The 15,744-nt window shown below is 51.9% G+C and overlaps 5 protein-coding genes across 5 annotated transcripts; 1 reads left to right on the forward strand and 4 right to left on the reverse strand.

The window, feature by feature from the left end:
* Positions 1-460, reverse strand: PSV08DRAFT_284057 (uncharacterized protein). The gene is made up of 2 exons (XM_066092574.1): positions 172-460; positions 1-94 (listed from the first exon to the last, which is right to left on the reverse strand). The coding sequence occupies exons 1-2, from the start codon at positions 441-443 to the stop codon at positions 64-66; spliced, it is 303 nt and encodes a 100-aa protein (XP_065949467.1). The 5' UTR covers positions 444-460; the 3' UTR covers positions 1-63.
* Positions 461-1,736: 1,276 nt separating this feature from the next.
* Positions 1,737-3,544, forward strand: PSV08DRAFT_387688 (uncharacterized protein; the record flags this gene model as incomplete). The annotated part of the gene is made up of 2 exons (XM_014218045.1): positions 1,737-1,772; positions 1,841-3,544. 2 exons carry the CDS (start codon positions 1,737-1,739, stop codon positions 3,542-3,544), a joined length of 1,740 nt encoding a protein of 579 aa, XP_014073520.1.
* Positions 3,545-4,766: 1,222 nt separating this feature from the next.
* PSV08DRAFT_176140 (sorbitol dehydrogenase) lies at positions 4,767-8,195 on the reverse strand (the record flags this gene model as incomplete). Its single annotated transcript, XM_014218044.2, has 9 exons — positions 4,767-5,283; positions 5,318-5,861; positions 5,923-6,247; positions 6,395-6,422; positions 6,751-6,846; positions 6,899-7,089; positions 7,140-7,554; positions 7,610-7,980; positions 8,088-8,195. The coding sequence occupies 9 exons, from the start codon at positions 8,193-8,195 to the stop codon at positions 4,767-4,769; spliced, it is 2,595 nt and encodes an 864-aa protein (XP_014073519.2).
* A 3,402-nt stretch (positions 8,196-11,597) lies between these two features.
* PSV08DRAFT_284112 (Alpha/Beta hydrolase protein) lies at positions 11,598-13,813 on the reverse strand. The gene is made up of 7 exons (XM_014218042.2): positions 13,445-13,813; positions 13,184-13,291; positions 12,975-13,096; positions 12,872-12,904; positions 12,512-12,809; positions 12,106-12,157; positions 11,598-12,038 (listed from the first exon to the last, which is right to left on the reverse strand). Exons 1-7 carry the CDS (start codon positions 13,577-13,579, stop codon positions 11,755-11,757), a joined length of 1,032 nt encoding a protein of 343 aa, XP_014073517.1. The 5' UTR covers positions 13,580-13,813; the 3' UTR covers positions 11,598-11,754.
* An 822-nt stretch (positions 13,814-14,635) lies between these two features.
* PSV08DRAFT_175087 (pinin/SDK/memA/ protein conserved region-domain-containing protein) lies at positions 14,636-15,690 on the reverse strand (the record flags this gene model as incomplete). The annotated part of the gene is made up of 3 exons (XM_014218007.1): positions 14,636-15,094; positions 15,149-15,217; positions 15,271-15,690. 3 exons carry the CDS (start codon positions 15,688-15,690, stop codon positions 14,636-14,638), a joined length of 948 nt encoding a protein of 315 aa, XP_014073482.1.
* Positions 15,691-15,744: the final 54 nt, after the last annotated feature.

Genomic DNA, 15,744 nt, shown 5'->3' on the forward strand with positions numbered 1-15,744 from the left:
GGGTGTAGGGCGGTACACGTGGTACGGTCACGTGGATGCAGGGGGGGAGGGGGCCATGTTGGTTCAACGCGGCAGGGCTCGAGTCAAAACCATTCTTGGCCTCGCCATCTGCATCGGCTTTTTTGTTTGTTTCTTGTTTCCCGTTGAACGGCACGGACCAGGCGACACCACAAGGCCAGGAAGAAAAGCGGCCATAGGGCCAGCCCAAAGCTGCTTACTTGGACGAGGCGGGGGGCTGTAGCCGGAATTGCGCCTGTGTTGATGAGAGCTTCAGTGGGCCGTGGTCCATGGGGACCCGCAATGGACCGAGATACGAGAGAGCAGGCGGACTGCTTGGCCCCAAGCAGCAGGTACAAGGCGTTGAAGCGACCGTTTGGAGGTCCGTTCTGCGCGGTCGGTGCACAGCATTGACCCGCCCGGAGGGTGTTTAGGGCTGCGGGCATGCGAGGGAAATAAGCCAGCCAGTGGCAGAGCCAAGATGGGTTTCGCCAACACAAGACTGGCGGCATGCTTAGGAGCAGCTGGACGCTGGTCGCGGTAGGACGGCGGATGGGGCGTATGCCGTGGTACTTGCATACATGTCTCTATAAATATATACATACAGACTGACAGGCAGACAGACAGACTAGATGCTGCACCCCGCAAGCAGACGCGACAGGTGGGAGCGGCGCACAGAGAAAGAGAGCGAGAGAAAGAGAGCGAGAGAGAGAGGGAGGGAGGGGGCAGCCGGCGTCTAGAGCGCCTGTGGGGATTTGGGATGGTGGCTGGAGTTGGAGCTGGAGCTGGAGCTGGAGCTGGATCGGATCGAATAGTCATAACAATAGTAGTATTCAGTAGACTCCAGACGGGCGGTCGATGAGAGCCCATGTAAACCCACCCACTCACACATCCACGATCCAAGTATCCAGGCCAGGCCAGTCCAGCACACATGCACACAGGTATATGCGCTTAAATTCAATAGCGCCGCCCGCTCGCTGTAGGTACTTGGATGGATGCGGCGAGCCATTCCATGTCATGACAGCCGTTGCTCTTGCTCGCACCCAGTGAGCAGCGGGCAGCGACAAGGCCTTGGACGTCTCCCATCTGGCCGTGCACTCAGATGGATATGTCTGAAGCTGAAAGACTGCTTGCATGCCGAGTAGAGACGCGCCCTGCTCCCCCCACCCCTGCAGCCATGGCGGGTGTGGTAAGCTGAGGTCGACGACAGGCCGCTTGTTGCAGCAGTGATTGGCCGCGACCCCAGCGTCGCTCCGTGTTCTCGACTGTGTGGTCGCACTGCGGATGGCGGATTGGGTTGCACCCTGTCCTGCTGCTAGCTGCCATTCTGAAACTCGAGCACCTCCTGGCGGGAGCCACCATTGCCCGCCTGCCTGCCTGCTTGCCTGCCTATACTTGCCCATCCCATGTCCGTTCTCTTCTCCTCTTTTTTCTTCTTCCTCTCCGGCGCGCGCACTAGACGCATGCCCACTTCTCACCACCTCTCCCCACAAGCACAACTACGGTTTTGCTGCAGTAGTCGGCAGTAGCTCTGTCGGGCCATTGCTAGCCGACCATACATACTCTACCACTTTATCACTACGTACGCGCACGCCCTCCCGCACACCGTCATCACTGCAGCTGTGCGCACTGGTCGGCCGCACTCAGGCTTATTCCTACCACGCCTTTGCACCTAATAACATCCCTCTACGCTTTCCCACCTTGCCACTGTCCAGACGCTCTATTTAGTCGTAATCCACATGGCCCGCAAACTCTCCTTCACTCTGTCTCCTGTCGTGCGTGCTCCACCAAACACCAAGCCACCAAAAATCCTCGATTCACTTGCTCACACCTCCTTGTCTAGAAAACCGCCTCCAAGCAGGACCTTGCCGGCAAAATGACGCCAGAAACCAGCCCCTTACCGGCCTCGTCCCACAAACGACACTCTTCCAAAGACACCATATGTGACAGCTCGCCCTGGATCAACCGCCGCGTCCTCGACAGCCAGACCGACCAAGAGCTGCGCGCAGCATGTCGCCTCATCCTCAAAAACTTCAAGCCCTCGGACCATGGCATGGAGGACACCGACCCAAGGCTCGATTTCGCCGGCCTGGGCTTCAAGCCTCGCAAAGACAGCAAACCACAATCCACCCAAGTCAATGCGCGGGTGCCTGTTGCTGCCCCTCCAGAACCCGCCTCAACTTCGTTCCTGCCACGATCGCGCAGCACAAAGGTCCGTACCAGGGCAAAAGCAGACATGGAGATAAGAGCAAGGCAGAACATTGATCTGCCCGCACGAGCAAACAGCAGCCGCAAGCGTGCTGAGCGAGACGCTGAAAAGGACGAAAGACTACGCAACTTTGGCAAAGCTTCCATGGACGTACCCAGGCCCGCCATATCCTGCATCTCCAATGAAGACATTACTCTTCCCGTCACCGTTACATCCACTCTAGCAGCCTCCAAGAATTCTGCCTCTCACAACTTTGACGACCCTGTTGCTGCTGCAGATGCCCAGGCATCCGAGTGGATGCGTCTAGAAATGGACAAGAAGCGCCAACAAGATACGGCAGATCGCCAGCGCCGACCCTCGACGTCGGTCCGCCCGCCAAGTCGCGCCACGAGTATCAAGGAAAGCGTCATCGAATACGTTTTCCCCGGATCTCGAAGTCGTGCCCTCAGCCGCGCACAATCCAAGGAATCCCTCCGTTCGCCAGCCGATAGTAATGACACTGGCCTTTCTCGCAATGGCTCAAATGCGACTTGGCGAAGTTGGGGTCTGCGCCGTATGAAAAGTACGAGAAGTGAAAATAGGTCAGGGTCTTCCCATGGCCAGGGAGACGACGGTGCACAGCCTAGAAAATCAGAGTCGAATGCTGTCAACCTCAACAGAGAGCTCCCACCATTGCCCAGTCTGGACAGCTGGAAGGAACCTGAAAAGCCCAAGCAAGAAGTGGCATCTCCCAAATCGCCCACAGCCGAGACACATATTGCAAGTCTTATGCGTCCACAGGAACAGCATCCAGAACGCTCACCTGCTGCACGGAAACAACACAGGAGGAGTGGATCAGATACTTTGGCCATGCAATACACCGCTGCCTTCCCCGCTCGCAAATCCTCCCGCCGACAGGGCACGCAGCCAACTTCCCAAACACCAACAAGTGCCGCCGTCCCAGCCAGCGCAGTATCAGCCAGCCCTAAACTGACCGAAAAATTCGCAACAAACGCGTCCTCATCAACCACCAACGTTGACCAGCAGCACACCAGAACCGCTTCGAGCTCGCAAACTCGCCCCCGCAGCGGCGAAAGCAACACGACGGCCCAAGCCTCCAACTTTTCCCACCGCATGAGCATCGACTCTCCTGCCGTCCTCAAAACCATCTCCCACGAGCCCAAGGCCCCCGCCAAAGAAGAACAGAAATCAAAGCTCAAGAAGATCTTCAGTGGCTGGATCCATAAAAAAGATAAAAAGGACGATTGGATGCACAAGATGGAAAAGGAGGGCATCAAGGAAGGTGTCTTGGTTAAGGACAGTAATGATGCTCTCTCTGCTCCTGTCGTTCGGTATTAATCAGGGAGTTTTTTTTTCACTTTTTTTTTCTCCTTTTCAACTATTACACGCACCTGCCACTTACCACCACCACCACTACTACTATTATCATAACTTTTACTCCCTCTCACATTCCACCCTTTTTTCGGTTTGGGTTACTTTCGTTGTCTGTATCAAAGAAAATCTTAATTTGTTATACCCTTTTTTTTTTCTCTTTTCTGGATTCCTTCCTCTTTGTTTTCACTTTTGTTGGAAAGTCAGCGAATTGGGTGTAATTTGGGTTTGCTCCAATGAAGACAAAATGTTGCATTACACTACATATACATAACTCTATATATCATGACCAATAATGCATGTATGCTTTGCAATCGTGGGGATATCCCACTCCAATTCGTCTTTTTGGTCGGATTTTTATAGCAAACTGTGGTTGTCTACTCTTTCTTTCCCTTTCCCCCTCTTCTCTTTTCTTCTTCTCTATATTAATCTACATGCATCATTAGAGATGCCGGTATTCCAAAGAAAGCTTGTTTGTGAAGAAAGAAAGAAAAAAAAGTTTCAACTCATTTTGTTCCAAAAATTGTACGTCATACCAAACTATTCCCTCACCACATTGGTCAACAGTTTCACATTTTTCTTAGGCACTTTCTTCATGTCACATCATACAAGCTAGATATAAGGAACCGTCATCAAAATGTCTTCGTAGACAATACTACCATTAGCATGCCCTATGTCCCCATCTAATACACGCTATCTATGTATGCCGTTCCGCTAACCCTGTGCATAACTCATGAACCGTAACCGTAAACCATAACCCATAAACCATGCGTCGTCCATGACGTTCGATCATGTGCCTATACGCTATGCTGCAGCACTCTCAACAATGCATCCAGACTTCACGCTCCAAACAGGACCGTCTGCATCATCTGCCTTAGCCTACCAATCACCCTCCGCACTATGCCATTCACCCTGCGCACGATCCAGATGTTGACATGCACAATCAAAAGCCCCACGATCAAAGGCACCAGGAAGACTAAGAGCGCGTAGGCTGGTCCCATCACGGCAAAAGCTACCACATAGTCGATGAACCGGTCCTCGTACTCGACCACATCATCCGGATCGAAAATGGCTAGCGGCTGCTGATCGTCTACCATTGCGCAGATGCCTGGTGTGTCCCTCGAGCTGCACTCCATTAGCCAGTTAATTTCTCAAACTGTGACAACAGGGGCGGCCGTGGACAAGGGAATCACCACCTGTCCACTCCTGACCCTCCTGACAAGACAGTGTTGAAAAAGTTGCCATCGTCCCCGCCTCCATAACTGCCACCGGGGTATCCACCACCCCCTCCATATCCACCCATGGAACCCATGCGGTTTTTACCTTGGTTCTTTCCATGCTCGACAATAGAACTCTTACGACCAAATTCCTTGGCCGCTGATACAGAGTTTGTAATAGATGCCAGCAAGTTGACCAGCTGGACATCAGAAGCCTCTTGCTGAGATTCGAGGGTAAAAGCAGCAGCGTCTGGAGGGGCAAGAATATTGATTCGAGCAAGCATAGCCGAAATGCTGCGAAGAATCGAATGATTCAGAGGCAATGATTGTTGCTCGTCTAGTGTAGGATTGATTGGGAGGGACGCATCGGACAGATATGATGGTGGCAGCGAGTTGAGGTAGGCGCGGAGCAGAGCTATACGTCGGCCAAGCATGCGAATAGCGTTCATCTTTGCTATAAGAGTAGACAAAACTAAACGTCGGTCAGTACTTCTACATCGTGTCCACAGTCTTGGGGATGGACTTGCTCTCTTCGTCATCTGCACTCAAAATCTGCGACTCCTCAATTGGAGCATCTTCCGCTATCTTCTCCTTCTCTTTCTGCTTGCCTCGTGTGCTTCGTTTTCCAGCGTCCTCGTCATTCGTTGAAGCCTCGGCATTCGACACTGGAACATCGACTGAGCCCTCGACCGCCGTTGCATTTCCTCCACCACGGGCGACAAAGTCTACAGATATCATCTCAGCCTCACCAGTCTCAATAGAGTACACCAGTTCTCGGAACTTGGTTGACTTCGGTTGTACTGCGCCATCGACATCCATGACCTTATCGTTCGGTTCGCTCGACGTGCTGATAGAGACGGATTCGTAGACTGTAAGTGGTAATTTTCCGGCAGCAGTTTCCTCAGAGAAGGCATTTTCAGGGTGGAATAGAACAAGTAACGGGGATTCGGTATAGACTTCGGATATCCGTGAATGTATAGGAAGAAGGTGAGGCTCAGGGCCAGAGGCGGGACCAAGGGTAAACCATCCGACAATGTCGAGTTGGGGCTCTTTGTGTACATCCTTGACTGCCATCTCCGTAAGCGTCCGTTTGGGCATACATGTCATGAGCATGGGGGCACGGCTTACAATCCTCGATCCGCTTGCTGAACCAATCGTCATCGAGCGTTGTTTCGCCGTCCTCGTTTGACTGGAGTTTTGCTTGGAAAGCGACCTCCATGGTGATATTCTGTCCATCTTGTGCCCCCAGTATGGCACCGACTACCGGCCCTGTCTGCTTTCGTAGTGTGTGCCGTGTTACACAATCGGTGATCGTGAGGAGGACTAGTGGGTGAAGCTGGACTGTGGGACTGGCGTCAGAGGCGCGGGTGGTTGAAACAAGCGGGTTTCCCGATGATTCCGCCATTTTCGCTGTGTACACAGGGTCACTTGTCTGATGCACACACTGGGGGATCTGGAGGGGCAATTAGAAGTGAAAGGTGGAGGTGGAGGTGCAAGGCAATGGCGGCGGTATCGTCAATGGTGGGGAGCTTGCTAGGCTGCAGCTGCTCCAGTTCGTGGGGTTACGCCAAGCCGCTAGCCAGGAGCTCTAGTGGGCAACTGGACTACTACTTCTACGTGACGCGGTTCTGTCAACTACAACCAAACTCTTCATAGTTTCACATTTCCATCCACTGGTCCTTAATTGATTACAATTTATCATATTTTCCAGCTCAGTACAGACCGGAAGCTTTTTTTCGTCAAACTCTACCCTAGTTGATATCCCAGAATACTCTACTCCGGACGCGGACTAAAAAAGAAGCGATTGGTATCTCAGTCTTGAACAGAATCCCAAAATTATCCTGTGAACGCCCAGCTACAACATGTAGTACTCCCATTACACCTCCAAGCAGTCTTTAATACCCACAACGGTTCTTGAAGAAAGGATGTATACAATTACAGGTCGGCCCTATTTACATCTCAACAAGGACCTTGACGACCAAGTTGCCGTCCTTGTCCATGGTCTTTCCGGCGAGCTCGAAAGCCTCTTTGGTTGAAGCGAGACCATGGTATCTTATCGCATATATTAGCCGTTATTCTGCACCTATGCTATAGGGTCACTCACCTGTGCGTAATCATGTTGTCGAGGCTTGGGAGGACACCTGCGGACAGGATCTTGATACCTGTTGGGTAGGTGTTTGCGTATCGGAAAATCCCGATGATGTCAACTTCCTTCAGATGTGATGCTGACATAGGAAGAGTTTGAATTGGTGTGCCCATGCCGACCATGATCAGCTTGCCGCCGGGTCTGGTTGCCTGTGGGTTGGTTAGCATTGGTTCCACAGCAACTCCATGGATTCACTTACATAAAGTCCGGCTTGCATGCACACCTCCTTGCCGGTGCAGTCAAAAGTCACATCGGCACCTTCAAAGTCAATCTCGTTCAGCGACGCAATCTGCATAATGTCTGCAGCAAGCTCCTTTGCAGCAGCAAACTGCCCCGCGCCTTCGGTTGATTGTGCTTGTGCAGTCACAATGTAACCCTTATTCGCGAAGCCGTTCGCTAGAGCATAATTTATGCGTCCATAATCGATATCGGCAATGACAACCGTTGTGGCACCAGACACCTTGGCCATGGCAGCGGTCAGAAGTCCAACAGTACCTGCGCCGAAGACGATTGCAGTGTCACCCTGCTCAATTTGAGCTCTCCTAGTTGCATGGATCGCAACAGAAAGAGGCTCCAAAAGCGCAGCCGACTCCATGGACACGTGTGAAGGGAGTCTGATTAGAGTTGTCAGCTAAGGCTCGGACTTCGGGTCGATCATGCACAACATACTTGTGGCACCATTTTGCAGGATGGTTGATGCGTTCCTGAAGGGTCCCCTGAAAGTGAGGTACAGATTTGGCACTACTTCGGAACCTCATCTTAGGGCATAGGTTGTAGCGGCCCCTCTGGCATGACCTGCAGTTATCACACGGCACACCAACCTCGAGTGCAACGCGGTCGCCAATCTGGTAGCCAGTGACATTATTGCCGATGGCTACAACAACCCCAGCAGACTCATGGCCTAGCGATAAAGGCTCACAAGCCTGCAGATCGCCGTTGCGGAACTTGCTGTAGTATGAGCAATCACTGCCGCACAGCCCGGTGGCTTTGATAGCGATCTGGAGTTCATTGGCGGCGGGATCTGAGATTGTTCGAGTTTCCTATTTGAACCTGTCAGCCTGCCGTCTCGGATGTTCGTTGTATACGAATGACACCCCCACGGGCAGTGGGTAGGCGTGGGGTGGGATAACGAAAGCGGAAGGCATACCAACCGCAAATCCCTTGGCCCATGCAAGACCGACGCTACGACGGTCGAAGACTTTGTGTAGTGCCTTGCTGGGATTGGGCAGATATCTGCTAGAGCTGAGGGCGCCATTACGTGAAAAATATAAAAGTAGTGGGAGATGTGACAATGGTACGGGAGAAGGAGAAGGACAAATGGCTAGCAGGAGCCCACCCCACGGGAGCGTGGAGGCTGATATACTTGTTGAGAAGACGCGTTTCGATCAATAGTAAACGGGCGCGCGCTGGGCTTGCCTCAGACTCGTGCATCGGCGAGATAATGGCATCGCATGAGAGGAGACTTGAAGGTTCCACGTCATTTGCTAGGCGGCTCAATCTGGCGGGACAAGCAAGGTCAAGGGTGGACAACCAAAAACTACTTGGTACGGTAGCCTTTGCCTAGTCATTTCTCCATACCGTTACTCTGGTAGTATACGTGAGGCTAGATCGTCTTGTGGGCACGCCGCGGAGAGCATGTGCAATTCGACCGAAGGGCTAGCGGCAACTGGTCTTGGCCCGTCTGAAGTCGTTCTGCCGAATCAACGGCTACCAACGGCCGATCATGCATACACAGGATGCGATATATGAGCAGTAGTCATATTGTGATGTCTATTGTGGACGGGCCTTTTGGCGATGCCCGTCTATCAGAGACGGAGCTGGCGTTGTAAAACTGCGATAAGGCACTTTGCGCAGCTGTGGAGCTTGCCTTCAAAGGTTCCGTTGGGATCACTTTGAGTGGACCAGTCCGTTCTTGTGGCCCTGTCGCTGCATGGATCCCTGGATGATATGCAGGAAACATCAGCCTGATATGCGGGCTGTCCTTTGTCGAGGGTGCCAGCCGTCAAGCCATAATCTCCACAATAAGTCTTCCGAGAACCCCAGCACAACGTCAGTGCTGGACTCCCAGGGCCTATCTGCCGACGGCAGAATGCGAACGTTGACTGGCTAGAATACTTGGCTGGGTTTCCAGAAAATCTTTGGAAGTCCCCTGGAGCAATCAAACTTCCTGGGATATAGTAGTGTTCTAGTACTTAATAGTGCGAACGACTCACGCTCGACCGCGCGCCTCCTCGCCAAGAGTCTCGGTGAGGTAAGATGCTTATCCTATAGCGTGCTCCCTTGGGCGATGCTAGGGGCAACAGTGTGTGGTCAAAACCCGTTGGCTGGATGTCGGCTTGGAGGAGGTCGGACGTGCGCAACGGTGCACCTACCAAGGAGCAGCTACTAGTTCAACGAAAGGCATGAACTTGCGACCAGCCTGTCGGAACAAGAAGACGTACATAAGGCTTCTTATCGGGGCGACTCCAGAGCCAACTGCACAAACGACTGGCCAAAGGCATATCAACCAGCTACCAGCTGCAGCAGCGACCGAGGAGCGGCCACCAACGGCCAAGTGGATTTGACATGTGCCACTGGCTTCTGCATGAGCATGACGAGAAGGCACCGATAACGCAATGTAATGCCTTGCCGGATCTGCCAATCTGACCGAGAGATGAGGTTGAGCATGGTCCACTTGCAATCGAGAGGAATAACGGTGATCGTGGCCGCATGGTAGGAGCCACTAGACAGGGGTGGGCCACGAGCGAGATGAGAGGTTGTTGGGGCAAGCCTGTAGGTACCACGGAATGAGGATATATCTCTCCGACCGTTTGGCACAGACATCCCTACGTACGGGACGGCAAAAGCACACGTCTGAGAGCCGTTCCTTGCGCATGGTCGAACCTACACCGTAGTATGACAGAGAGTATCATGGTGGCTCCAGCCGTCCTGGCGGCTCGAGGTATACCAACCATAGATGTACCCAAGACACAATACGAGCTCGCCACGAGATGCTATTGTATAATATGCATGCTGATAAGACGCGATGACATACGAGTCGCACGTACTGACTACTACCTCGACTTGCTTCGTGACACTAATCAAAACCCTGCCGATAGCCCGTACGAACCCTGAGACCATGCATCACCAAGCAGCCAAATCCTCGACCTCGCTGCATGGGTCTTCGAAAACAGAAGGCGGTGAGCCTGGTCAAGCATTGCGCACCCATCCGCAACTCGAATTATAATACTACCCACTCACACGCGCTTTGTCACAACTCGCGTGAAGCATCTATATCTCAGGCACCGGCATTTGCGTCGCAGCGGTGAGCGGGTAGATCTTGGTCTTTTGCCGCCAGAAACCTGGGACGACGAGTCAATCTTGATCCTGGGGTTGTAGCCGCTGCTGGAGGCGGTCTGCCTACTTGACGTAACGGGACTGCATCTTCCTATCGCACCCAGGGTACGTATACCACCCAATCCCAAAGAAGCTACAGATATTGCGGACGTACGGCTCCGCACCAGTCCATTGGCAACACCCTCATCACGCCGAGTACAATTCACAAGCACCAGATAGCCACAAGGTACAACGCAGTGATACCACTGGCTATACTCTGCAACACGAATCCCAATCCTCTGGGTGGCGCACGGACGGGGACCTGCATCCCGAATATCTTGTACCAGGAAAGAAACGTGTTCAAGGGTATCTTTCCCACCCGCAAAACAAATGTAGTGGTTATTGGCTTGGAAGAATACAGGGCAACGCTAATGGATGAGCGTTCGAATCAAGACGGGACAAGAACAAAGGATTGGGGAGGATTCAGAACACCCGGTTGCACGTCAATGACGGGCCAAGTGCCTAGTACTACTCCTTTTGCCGTTCTGTGAGAGGTTAGAACCTCCGGAGATAGTACCGAGGAAGTCACCACCATCACAGCACGCTTCGCAATGCCTCATTTTTGAGGGTAAGAAAACCGAAGGGATGCCAGTGCGTTGCAAGCGAATATCGGAGATTGCACAAGACATGGCAAAGTCTTGTCTGATACAAGTGGAAAGAGCCATCGTCTTGATTGCCACGTTAGAGATCTTGCATTTGGCCGACAGGTAAGGAATGCCGACCATCGAAGACTACATGCAATTAGCTAGCAAAGACGAGATGGTGACGCAGGCCAATCTGCAACACGGCCTTGAGTGCGGCCTTAGCAGGGATCGATTCGACATTCAAACCCTCGTTTACTCGGCATGCAGTTTGCAGTAAGCAACTCGTCAGCAGCGAGCCGTCAGCAAAAAAAAACATCAAATCCACATTGCCGAAAACTCTAATTAAGCAACCCTCGTGTGCTACGACAAACTAGCGTACTACCGGCACCCCGATATCGCTTAACGGCAAGGGATGCAATGGAAAGTAAATGTCGGGCCAAACAACGGATAGAGCCGCAAAGCTACAATTGCAGTTGCAATCATCTTTGCTTTTCATGCATGTACTCGGTACTACTGTATGTACCCAAAGGACGATCTTGCCACATCAACCCTACAGTCACTGTGCCATCAGTCATGCGACACGGAAACGATATAGAAGCAATTCCGTTTAGGCGAAATTTCACAGGGCTCCACTCCTTGCATGCACACTGCACACTCGTCACGCGGACGAACCGTTAGGGGGTCCAGAAAAAAATATGCTCAGACCACACAGCCATAGTATCCACAATAGCTTCGTGGCTACAACTTGTTTCAAAGTAGGCGGGATTGCGGTTATTTTATCCCCGTGGGATTTTACATATTGTGCTATGCTAGTGCTAGCGCATCCTTTCTAGATCCGTCTCAATCTCCCCGTTTTTACAATTGACTGTTTGGCTGCTTGTCTACTAGACCTTGCGCCACAAACCACTGGCGGATAATTTGATTCACCTCGTCTGGCTTCTGTATCATGGCCCAGTGCCCAGTCGCCACCTCGCCTCTAGTGAGCTGTGGGATGAAGTTCTCCATGCCCTTTGACAACTCGGGCGTGAGGACCATGTCTTGCATTCCTTGGATGAAAAGAACAGGCTGCGTAATGGTCTTCTTGTCAAGCAACTCTTGCTCTTCTTCCCAGTTCAAGCGGCGTGTGCGGTACCAGTTGACTATTTTGGGCAATCGGGTTAGCTGGAGGATTTCGCTATGCGAATGTTGGTTAGGAGTATAACGTACGGGTAGGATGGATGCCGTGGTTAGAGTATTGCTTGACGTAGTAGTCTAGGACCTGATTCGCTGTCAGTACACCGTCGCTTAAGGAAAAACGGTATCCACGCCTTTCTCTCTGAAACAAGACAATGACGACAGTTGGTGACCATGACCTGTAGCGTGGGTCATGATCGTGTCGAGCAAACAAAAAGGGAGCCGATCTTCTGGGTGTCGTGCCGGCAATCCTGCACCGAACACCCGAACGGGTAACAATGGCTGCCGAGCACGTCTCGCTCGTGACCCATTATCACTGCCTCGAAAGAGCAACAATCTTTGCCTTTCGCCCGGTTTCCCCGGCTTTTAACCTAGGAAGAAGAAAGAAAAGGGGTGGCCTCTCGACACGCGTCCCAGCATAAAGAGATCAACAACGTACCTTTCCCTTCAGGAGCACGCCCTCCCCGACCTTTGCCAAGTTCTCGGATAACACACCCTTGGTGGGATTGAAGACGACTTCACCGTTTGGTCCCTTGGCGCCATACATGCCCTTTAGGAACTGTCTGATAGTCTCCTCATCCTTGATCACCTTCTCCACCTCGCCAGAAGCAAGATGCATTTGATATGCGAACTGGGGTACAGGCCCCTTGACAATGTCTTCAATGGAAAAGTATCTTTCAGACGGCGCAGTATACGGCGTGCAGATTGAGAAGACGTGAGTGATCAGCTCAGGGTACCTAGATATATCTGGTTAAAACGTTGTCTTGATCGCGATTGGAGAGTGGTTATGGGAATTTACCATTGAGCAGCACGCCAAACGACGGCACCTCCCCTATCCCCGGTATCAGCAAATTGGTTCCTCGTCTCGAGCAGAATCGTCGATGCGATTCTGTACAACTCACCAATCATGACCTCCCAGCACAATCTGCGGCGCCTCGACTTCCTTGGCCAGGGCAGCAATATCGTCTGACGCCCTCTTCATCCCGTATAGGTTGAGCGGGTTGGGAGGGGCTTGAGGGGCGGCCTATGCGTAGCAAGATCAGCATTTCGCCTTTTACGACAAGTATCTCCTACTAGGGAAGAAAGAGAAAGAGAAGCATTGAAAACTCACCGTTCCGCCGTATCCCATCATGTTCGGTGCCACGACGCGGAATCCCAAATCCAGCAGAAGCGGGATCTGGTATCGCCATCCCATGGCAAGATCGGGCCATCCATGGATCTAGGATTTGATGCGTTAGTCGAGTTACTCGCAGTCTCCAGTGAGTCCGTCTCTCTGCATTAACCATCTCAAAGCCACATTGTCCTTCTTTCTTGTTTCCCTTTCTTCAGACACCCATGGGCTATTCCGACTATACCGAGAGAAAAGACCTACCAGAAAAACAGTCTTGTTCCACTTCCCCGACTTGGGCACACCATATAGATACTCGTACGTCTGTCCATTCAGCGTCGCCTTCTTGACCTCGATGCGCGAGTCAGACTCTGGGTTGATGGGTTCGATGCTCGCCATCTTTTTTTTTCTCTCGTTGTTTCACTTGACTCGCAAACAAAAGGCTATAGTCACAATAGGAAAAAAAGTCCCTCGTCTACCCCAATACAAAGGTGAAGACGGAGATGTAGTACAAGGTAAGTGTTTTAGTTGTCAGGGAAAAGTCGGGGAAAGAGCAGTAGTTGATATGCTTTCCTACGGGAGCTACTCAAAGTAGAAGTTCGTACGGTAGCTTGCTTTCGTACGAGGTGTGATGCAAAAAAAGCGGATATGCCGAGGCAAAGTACGTACTTGGGGCGGAGTGGGGTCCGCGTCACATTTCGCAACCAGGACCGTGATTGTCGGGCCTTTGTATGTATGGTGGTTTTTGGTTTTTGGACAAGTCATGCTACGTTTCGCTGCTCATTTCGCAATGTTGGTTTTATATATAACTATAGCAAGCAGAGAATATACTAGGTGTTTAGGTACATGCAACGAGCAATTACGGGTGTGAGTGGAATTATTAGGTTATGTGTATTTTCTCTAATAGTGGGTTGCGTCCTTTGCATGCATATGAAGCCAGAATCTAGGTTCGCGAGCTACAGCTTAATGCGGACCAAGGCGGACAAAAGTTTGTAACTCAATTGCCTATCGCTCTTTTCCTTGGACACACCCACACTTGGTCTGGTAGTCAGCAAGCAGTGTATTTTCTTTCAACCCAGCATATTTGGCAGCGTGTAGTCTAAGTACTGGCTTGTTGTGCATAATGACTTATCACTATGCTGCACCTGATTAGGCTGTATGATGTAGTATGACGTCACAGCAGCTGATGTAGTAACAAGAATCCCCAACTAGGGCTTTGTTGCTTTCTTGGGTTATGCTCGAAAGTATCATCGCACTATTGCTCCAGGTCTTTACATTGAGTTATGAATCGGATAGGACCTAGAAGCCAAAAAAACTCCAGTAAGGAAGACGATCGGCGCGTGGAAAGACGGGTCTCGGAAGGGATCGAAGGTATTGTGTCCAAACGTATATCCACGAAAGCAAGATGTGGTTAGTGAACAGTAGATGTCAAACGGAAGAAGTTCCCAGCGACACTCAGTAGATGACGGTGTCCTCGGCAGCCTCCTCTACGACGTCTTCTCCATTCTCATCTTCATCATCCTTGGCAGCCTCTTCGGGGACGATATCACGACTTGCACCCCTGACATCTTGCGTATCCCCGGTGGTGTGTTCATCCCTTGCTTCCGTATTGGTGTTGGGATCGCCAGAATGTCGACGGTCTATTTCCATGTCCTCAGGCGGAGCAGTGCTGTCATTAGTTGCACCATTGGCTGTGGATGTTGCGTGAGGTGCATCTGCATCATGGCTCTTACCAGTCTGGGAATCTGCTGCATGGCGGTTCATTTCGTCGGCAGCGTGCCGCTTCCGCTGATTATCCGCGTGTTGGCGAGCCTCGTATTCAGCCACCTCATGTCTGATGATATCTTTGGCTTCGGCTATTTGGTCTTGTATGCGGTCGTCTTCGTCGGGGCTGGTTTCCCAGGGCTTATAGTACTGGACCGGGAATTAGCATTCGGGAATGTGCACCTGGGTCATGCGACAACGTACGAGACGTGGTTCTGTCTTGGTCTGGAGGAAGTGAGCCATGCTGAGGAGGTTGTCATGACGGATGCGCATCTGGAAATAGTAAGTCCTGGCTGAACAGAGTGTCATGTGTTGTCGCGTCTTACTGATTCCCTCTCGAAGCGCTTCTGTTCTATCCATCGCTGCTCTTTTCGCCTTGCTGCGCGCTCAGCCCTCCTCTGTTCGCTCTCGTGGTCTTCTTGCTTGCGTTGGGCCAACTGTCTCTGCTCGATTTCAAAGCGGCGTTTCTGTGCGGTGGTAGCAGTGTTCTGTGAGAGCGCTCCCAGAACGGCGCCGAACAGCCTGCGCTCTCGTCCTCTCTCGCGGCGCACTGGGGCATGCTTGGTGTCTCTGGAGCCGGAATCATGTCTACCGTTGTCGCCGGATGGATCGTCGGCCTCGATTCGTGGGCGCTTTGCCGGGTCGTCTGAAAATGACTCCTGGCGTCTTTTCTGGCTGTACACGGGCGAGGCTGGTACTGAGAGTTCGTCGGGAACGACTACAGCGGACGCAATAGAAGCGTCCATTGTTACATGGAACGCAACTAGGCAGATTCTTCTATAGTTGTGATGTGCTATATG

Source organism: Bipolaris maydis, assembly GCF_028858645.1.
Source record: "Bipolaris maydis strain C4 unplaced genomic scaffold PSV08scaffold_4, whole genome shotgun sequence".
Lineage (NCBI taxonomy): Eukaryota > Fungi > Ascomycota > Dothideomycetes > Pleosporales > Pleosporaceae > Bipolaris > Bipolaris maydis.

What these genes read in the sequence shown, in the direction of transcription:
- PSV08DRAFT_284057 (XM_066092574.1), bottom strand. Translation starts at nt 443, where the DNA reads ATGCCCGCAGCCCTAAACACCCTCCGGGCGGGTCAATGCTGTGCACCG. An exon ending in CCGCTTTTCTTCCTGGCCTT is followed by an intron (nt 95 to 171) that starts GTGGTGTCGCCT and finishes GGCGAGGCCAAG; the next exon opens with AATGGTTTTGACTCGAGCCC.
- PSV08DRAFT_284112 (XM_014218042.2), bottom strand. Translation starts at nt 13,579, where the DNA reads ATGGCGAGCATCGAACCCATCAACCCAGAGTCTGACTCGCGCATCGAG. An exon ending in GGAACAAGACTGTTTTTCTG is followed by an intron (nt 13,292 to 13,444) that starts GTAGGTCTTTTC and finishes ATCAAATCCTAG; the next exon opens with ATCCATGGATGGCCCGATCT. An exon ending in CCACGGCATCCATCCTACCC is followed by an intron (nt 12,039 to 12,105) that starts GTACGTTATACT and finishes TGCCCAAAATAG; the next exon opens with TCAACTGGTACCGCACACGC.